The sequence below is a fragment of the Nipponia nippon genome, unplaced genomic scaffold (assembly GCF_047370975.1).
Source record: "Nipponia nippon isolate SJK-2023a ecotype South Korea unplaced genomic scaffold, ASM4737097v1 scaffold_3, whole genome shotgun sequence".
Taxonomy (NCBI): Eukaryota; Metazoa; Chordata; class Aves; order Pelecaniformes; family Threskiornithidae; genus Nipponia; species Nipponia nippon.
The window spans coordinates 19,523,740-19,531,530 of record NW_028262347.1 but is presented as its reverse complement, the minus strand read 5'-3'; the positions used below and the strand labels follow the sequence as shown (position 1 = coordinate 19,531,530).

The following is a 7,791-nucleotide window of genomic DNA, read 5'->3' as shown; positions in this document are numbered from 1 at the left end:
TCTCTCACTTTGTCCCTTTAATGGGAGGAATGACTGCTTGCGTATTTCTGCATTTCTGGTCTTCGGTTATCACTCATGTATATGTTATTCTTAATATAAATCATACAAAGAGGTTTAAAAGCAAATGCTGCCTTCTGTATTTTTTTATCGGGAAAGATACTGTATATATATAGGTTTATGTGATGAAAGCTGGTTCTGGTTTTTTCCCCTTGAACAAATATTCCAAATTTTTTTTTTTTTTTGGCTTCTCGTGTCTACACAAGACTCTTGTCCAGTGTTGGCTTGTGCTTTTTTCTTTCCACTAGTTCAGTGGCACAGGCAGTCAGTGCTGTGATTTTCCTGTCAACCAATCAGTTTACCACCTTCTAGTTCAGCTCTTCCTGATAGCCATATAGGCTCTTCAGACACATTGTTGAATTCTTTATTTTCTCCTGGAAACTCTAATTAGTACTCACGATTGTGATGAATAGGCTGTAATAGATAGTAAGTGTCTGGGTTAAAGATTTATGCAACAGCATGTGGGTACAGTTTCAGTAAACAAGTGAGTGACTGAGGTTACCACATGCATAAAACCTGAGCTACTGCAGAGAAGAAATGAATTGGAAAAGAAAAAAAAAAAAATAGCTAAAAGCATAATTATGAAATTGGTGAATGATGTGTCATATTGATTGCTATAATGTGTTAATATTTCCTCCATTTGATATCCCAGATGTTTAAAGCAGTAACTACATCTGTCCTTGCCTGGGCTAACAGAAAGGTATAGAGAAGCTTTTTTCTAAAAGTGTTTAAAGGTTTACTGCATTTCTAGGGGTTGTTTTTATTAGTCTATTATGCGTTTTTCTGTATTCTTCTATTCCCTTTCAAGTGTGTTTTGAAAAAGTTACTTGTTTGCAAGCTGAGAAATGAAGGATATTTAATAGCATTCAAATAAGACATTCCCCTCTGTGTTTCAAATCTTGCTTTGGAAGAGGCACATAAAATACTTTCAGAAACAAACATTTTTTTTATGTAACTTAGTTTTGTAAAATTAGAAGTTCACAATATTCTGAAAACATCTTGTTCCTGAGAGAGAAACATTTCACCACTGCTCTTAGAGTAGTAATTCACAGTGACAAAGGCAGCCAGTATATTTTGTTTGTTTGAAACTGTACATTTTGGGGTAGGAGGGAAGAGTACAAAACACATTTTAAGTGCCTTGAGGTGTCTGTTGTACACAGGAGACTCAGCAACTAGAATCCATTTCTGATGAATAATCAGAATCTTTTGTCTTTGATATTTCTTGTCCAGAGTAGACCTTATAAACAATGTACATCTACCTTTTGTTGAGCATTTAAAGTACTCAGAAAACAAAGACATAAGCTTACATATTCAGAACTGATTGGAAGGTATGATTTTAGATGTAAAGATTTCAGATGTCCATTCTTAGATCCTCTAGCAGGATCTGGTTTCCAGAAAATAAATGACCTTAATCTGATCTATAACTGAGCATATCAGAATGAAGGTACCCAAGACCTGAAAAGGGAAGGGTAAAACTTCGATTTCAAAACACAACCGGTGTCCTCAATTTCCCATTCCATTGCTAAGTCTTCCTCTCTGTGCCCCCACCTTACTTATTATCTGGAGAAATTCCTTTGGTGATGTCATGCTCAGGGAACAAAACTCTCACTTATAAAAGGATTTTCTTTATTTTTCATAATTTAGCTGAACCAACACAAAACTGAATACTGTAAAGCAACAAAAATGATGTAACATCTTTAATTGTTCTGTGTTTACTAAATAAGGCTACTACACTCCCTTTAAAATAAATCAAAACAGAGAGTTGGTAGAGTGAGGGATCTGGCTCTGGAGGTCTACATGTACATTAAATGTATTTACCATCATTTATTGCATGACATGTTAAACCTGACATTGGTCATTTATAGTGCAGTCAGTCCATAACACTTTTCAAGTGGCTGGGCTTTAATTGCTACTTTGACACTGGTCAAAATCCTAAGATTAAATAAGAATTTTGTATATATTTATTTTACTTGAAGACAAAATTATCTATAGTTCATGTTTCCTGCAATCTCTGCATTAAATAAGCCTCAGTATTACAGCAGGCTTTAAAAACATTTCTTTAATCAGCTTTTCATTTTTGTACCTTTCATCTATGGTCACTTGAACAATCTCTATATATTTTTCTTTAGTAGAATAGAACTAGCATAACACTAAAAGTTAATTGCAGTATTAGGTAGTATACTTGAAACCATAATACATTTGCCAGGAAGAAATTAAGCTCCCTTGTTGATTGCATCATACCAATATGTACCAAACGTACGTACCGAAAGGTACAGTAAAAGGGAACAAGGTTTTGTTTGTTTCTCTGTTTGATTATAATTTCCCCCTCATCTATGCTGTCTTTGCTAAATTTTCACTAATCAATAATGCCGAAAAAGTGGGCTTTCTAACAATGAGGTAAAACACTGAAAATGGGATCAAGGAATAGGCTTCAAACTGACCCTTACATAAAAGTAGGGGGAGAGAAAGAGAGAGAGAGAGAGAGAGGAAGAAAGAAAGAAAGAAAAACAAATCTTGCTATGAAGAGCAATGAGTAAAATATTTTAAACTCTATTTTTATAAGTACAGAAAGACAAAAAATAAAAATAAAATAAAAATAAAAAATGCCTTCCAACAGTGCAATGGTTGAATGCATTTATGTAATATAAACAACATTATTCTTTGCTTTTTCTACACAGTCCTCTCTGGTCATGCTTTACATCCAGAATGTCCCAATGGAAGAAAGCAAACGACACCAGTCACTTCAGAGACAACTGAAGTAATAAAACACAACTTAACTCTGAACCACTTGTCATGACTGTCAGAGTTATCACGTTAATTGTTAAATAGGATTTTCTACAAATATACAACATATAAAAACTGTTAAATATATAACTTTAGGCTTTTCAAAATACATTTAATGATCTCTTTCAAACAAGTGTTACTTTTGTTTTCTCTTTAATTTGCTTCCTGGTGCTAAATGGTGTATCAGATGAGACATAGGCCACAGATGACCAAACATGCTCTTTGCAAATACTGTATTATCCAACTTTAACTATCAAAAATGGAACTGTAGAAGAGGCATGTTTAACTGGTTAAAACTGAAAATGATTTTAGTACGAGAAAGTCAATCTAAGTACAGAGGAATAAAGGTGCCGTGTAGACAGTTTGTGTTCTTTTTGTCCAAGTTTTTCAAACATAGGTCGTTTTCTCTCAGTGCTCCATTATGGTCTCTTGAACATGACATTTCAAGAGCAGGTCTCTGAGTTAGTTTTTACCACAGCTTTCCATAGAGACTTCTGCTGGACAACAACATCTCAGCTTTGTGAAAGCTGGAATCATGTCTTTGTGGAGACCTCCTACAATTTAATGACATAACTCTGTTAACAGTAAGATTGTGTCCACTTTAAAATAGATTTTGCTCTTTGGTCTATTGTATATACTGAAAGTATAAGAAAATAAAAGCAATTCAGACAGTTTAGGGCACAAGAAGAGTTTCTCTTTTGCACCTCAGTGTCCTCCCATAGGCAAAACAGTCTTCTCTAAGGCTGATTGGGATGATACTCTTCATTGTAGCAGACTCTTCAGATTAAAACATGTAGGTAACAGCAAGTCCAGCAGTGGTGTATAACGCAGATGAAACGTTAACCATGACTTTTGTATTGCTAATGCCCAAGCATATCTCTTTTTCTATATTCCTTAGTCCAGTGATCCTTATTATGGTAGAACAAACTTTAGCTCATAATGTAGAGGAATTATGCTGTCATTCATGAGATACAGAGAAACAGACAGTTGAGTTGATGACATATAACAGATGATGATCCACAGCAGTGAAACTTGACTAAGTTAAGTAGCTCACACAGAGCCTAAACCACTCCTACGAGGATTCTGTGTTGCTGCATTTGTCAGGAGACCTGTAAATCAATAAGAACAAATGAGTCAGTGTCTTAATTTACAATCCTGGCTATCTTTGCTGTCCATTATTTTAAAATATACTGTACTGAGATTTTTCAAGGAGACAGTTAATGAATTAGAAGATATTTATTTTTCACAGCAAACATTTTCCCTGAGAAACAACATATGAACAAATATATATTTTTATTTATTATAAAAAATTAACGCTTTAATAATTATTTCTAATAATGTCATGAATATAAATGATAATTTGCAATAACTTCAATGCCATCTACTGTCTACCAAGCTCCATGCACATTCTTTTTCATAAAAATAATATCACAGGATGTTCTTTTGCCTGCCTTAAAGTCACATATAACAATATCAAATACACATGGTGATTAAGACTACTATTACTTTTTACATATAGGATATGATGAAAAATGGACATGAAACCCATGACCATTTATTAAAAATGCAAGGATGTTTATTCTGGAGGCTTTTCTCCCTTTAAGTTTCCAATGAGCACTAGAGTGCGCCTAAATTAATCAATACTGCCCTCTAGCGATGTTATTACAAGTGCAAATTAATGTAAATAATGTTTCTTAATAGTCAATCAGCTCAGAAAATTGTTTTAGTTACATAGCAGAAAAAAAACAAAAGAATGAAAATGGGCAAGGAACTGCCCGATGAACCTGTTTAAAAGAAAATGGAATGGAAGCAGTGGTTTGAGAGAGAAACAGAACCAAAGTTCACGCTATTAAAGAAGACGAGTACTGGAAGACAGCACAAACACAAATGAGAGAGTAATGACTGATTTATACAACAAGGAGCCAGCTACTCATGCTCACCTAAAATATCAGTTTACAAATGGTTTCAAAATTACACAGATACTATACAAGACAAAATGTTTTGAGGTGTATTAAGCAAGCATGATTGTTACAAAATGCCGTTTGAATGTTCAAACGCTATCTTCTGCTTTGGCATTTTTCTGTCTCCAAATAGTCAGAACTGTTATTACTGATGGAAATACCATGCATAACTCCAGAAAATACTGAACAGTGAATGTGAAAGAGCAAAACAAATAAGAAAATCCAATTCACTTGGTTCGAGCATGTATTAAATTTAGAGTTTTTAACCTAACCCTCAGAGCAGTAAATGAAAGAGATACCTGCCTCCAAATCAATTTAGTGACAGCTTGAAACATATGGATCTTTCTATATATGTATGTAGAAAGACAGACAGATAGATAGATAGAAAGGTAGGTAGGTAGGTAGGTAGGTAGGTAGGTAGAGAGATATTACTTTCCTTATAAGGCATAAAGTGTATGTCATAGATTTCTGCTTTTGTCCTCTCACCTTTTCCAGGAAAAAACACCCCAGAAATCTTGCAAACAGCCTTTCCTTTTCGGACTAGTGATCAGATCTCCAAACCACATGGCCTCAGACAGGCTGAAGGCAAAAAACCTGGTTGATTATTGCGGTATATTCCCCTTTTTAAATATACATTCAGCAAGAGAAATTATTTTAAAATTTTGCTTTTATTAATTGGTCTGTTTCCCCCTTATATTCTTTCCTGGGGTTTCCGCTATGCCCCCTATTTTTCTTCCCATTAGAAAAGAACACAACTCTCAAGGTAGTAATACTTCTTAGGCAGTGAGACACAAAGCAAAAGATTTATGGTTTATTAGGTCTGAAAGTAAACTACTATTCTGTTAAGAATTAGGCTGACTTAGCCCCATCTTTCCTGAATTACGCTGGAATGGCCCAAAGCTAAAAGCAACAGCGTAAACTGCTGATGGACTGTGTGTTTGGCGTTTTCATAGTGTGCTTCTCTACCATATTTTTCCCAGGATGGAGAGACAATTCAGGTACAACCACATTCATTTGCAGATACCTGCTGCTTTGTCATTTTATGGATATAAAAGCTTCCTTCCTGACTTGCTGTCCCTGTCTCCACTTTGCACATCCCTGCTGTGTGAATATGGTATCAACACTTTAAAAGAAGGAGAGAAGAGGGGAGACAATTATGCATTTTAAAAATGCTGAGGCAGGGCAGAGAGCAGGCTTGAAATAAAGTGATGACAGGAAGAGGAACAGATTAGAGAACAGGAGGTGAATTTACAACTTTGGACAATGACAGGAGAAAATGGAATGAGAGGGGAAAAAAAAGGCATAGGTTAGCCAGGGAAGTTTAAACATCATTTATTAATGAAGGCATGAAAAAGAAGTATGATAGGTAATAGGAACAACAGATAAAAAGGAGAGAGAGGATAGGATAGGATAGAGCATGAAGAGTTCAGAGAACAGGAAGAGAATGCGCACCTACCCTCCCACCTCCTGTTTTTTCCTCTTTCATTCCTCATTACAGGTAAATTAATCACCCCTCAGAAAACCAGACAGATGAAGCAAGAGAAAAGAGGGATTCCCAAAATGACCGTAAAAAGGACTTGTTTAGTATTTATACTAATAGTTCAAACTATGAAAAGTACCACATCCCTGATAGGCAAGTTTAAAGGAAAATGGTGCTCTTGATGACTGGCAGCAATTTCTAGAATATTAATTAAGTCAATAAATTGTAATGAAAAGTGTAAAAATTCAATAACTACATACATAAAACTGCTTTAAAGCTTCAGAAAGGTGTGTTCGCATTGTTTTGCTCCTTTTTTCCCTTCACTTAGGAAATCTGCAGCAGCATCAAATTAAAAAGAGCCTGGGTACCAATCATGTAGTACAAGATTTTCTTTTCTGTCCGCCTCTACACAGGACTCTAGGTTCTAGGTACATTGCGCAAGTCTGTCACTGACTTCAGTGAAGTCAGAATTTCTCCCCAGTGCTTCAGACAGCAGGTTCTGCTTCTTTCTGAAGGAGCCAGATGTTCTGGCTGTAAGTTTGGAGAACCCTTGACCTTGTTCAACTTTGATGTATTGAGCAAGTATCTAGTACCAGAGATTAAAATACTACTGTACATTATCTGACTGTTTACATGATGGAAGCGCAAGCTTCTGTGTGCTCCACAGAACTCTGCTCAAGAGGAAAAACCATTTTCCTGACTGCATATTAATAGATAATCCAAAGCATAAGAAACAATACATTTCATATGACCATATATCTTATTATAGTTCTTGGATGGCTTCAATATGTCCTGAGACTATTTGGCTTATTAAAACAATTATAACACAGTCCACTTAATTTGTCTTACTCTGGAGGGAGTAGAATAAGGGACAGTCAATTTCCAACTGTGACCTAATGGCACGTAAAATAAAATAATTAATTGGTTCATTCCTATAATCAAAGACAAAGGAAACAAGTTATGGAAGTCACTTTGAGAAGATGGGAATTTGTGGTGCTTTGCTGACTCACACAGGCTTTCCACCAAAAGAAACCCACCCAAGAACCTCTGTCTGTCTTTCAGTGTAGTATCTAGGGTTGAATTTAGTGACAAAATGTTTTCATTTCTCATCACAAACCAGAAAATTGAACCAGGCTTACTGCAACTGAGTTTCAAGCATGTCTGTCCTGACCTTTTTTTTTAAATGGAATCCACATAGATACCAACAATTCCATGTCAAGCCTGGTAAAGCTTTAACATTTTCATCTGGTTTCCACTCTGTATTTTTAGAATAAAAATGAAAGTCAGAGTGAACCAAAGCCATTATTTTTGCTACAGTAGCCAAGTGCTTTTACATGACTGCCTATTGGCATTCTGTGGTGACAACTCTGAACTACCTATCATGTTTCCAGCACTGATTTCTGAAAATTTTCTGGATGCCTACAAAGTAATTGGTCATATTAAAGAGGTTTCAGTGTTGCCTAACAGCCGAACTACTTGTCTAAACTGTGTATTTTACGCTTTCAACTA

At 35.4% G+C, this 7,791-nt stretch overlaps 1 protein-coding gene across 4 annotated transcripts in view; it reads right to left on the bottom strand.

Annotated features, from left to right (window-relative positions):
• Positions 1-1,139: 1,139 nt before the first annotated feature.
• TAFA5 (TAFA chemokine like family member 5) overlaps positions 1,140-7,791 on the bottom strand; it is a 440,132-nt gene continuing 433,480 nt past the window's right edge. For 3 of the 4 annotated variants that reach the window (XR_015706840.1, XR_015706842.1, XM_087767437.1), the window contains one exon: positions 1,140-3,950. Coding sequence is in view for 1 of the 4 variants with exons in the window: in XM_087767437.1 (XP_087623563.1) it covers positions 3,942-3,950 (9 nt within the window). In the remaining 3 variants the exon portion in view is untranslated. Of the gene's footprint in view, positions 3,951-5,288; positions 5,382-7,791 lie in introns of all 4 variants that reach the window. The other variant, XR_015706841.1, reaches the window with a different exon arrangement.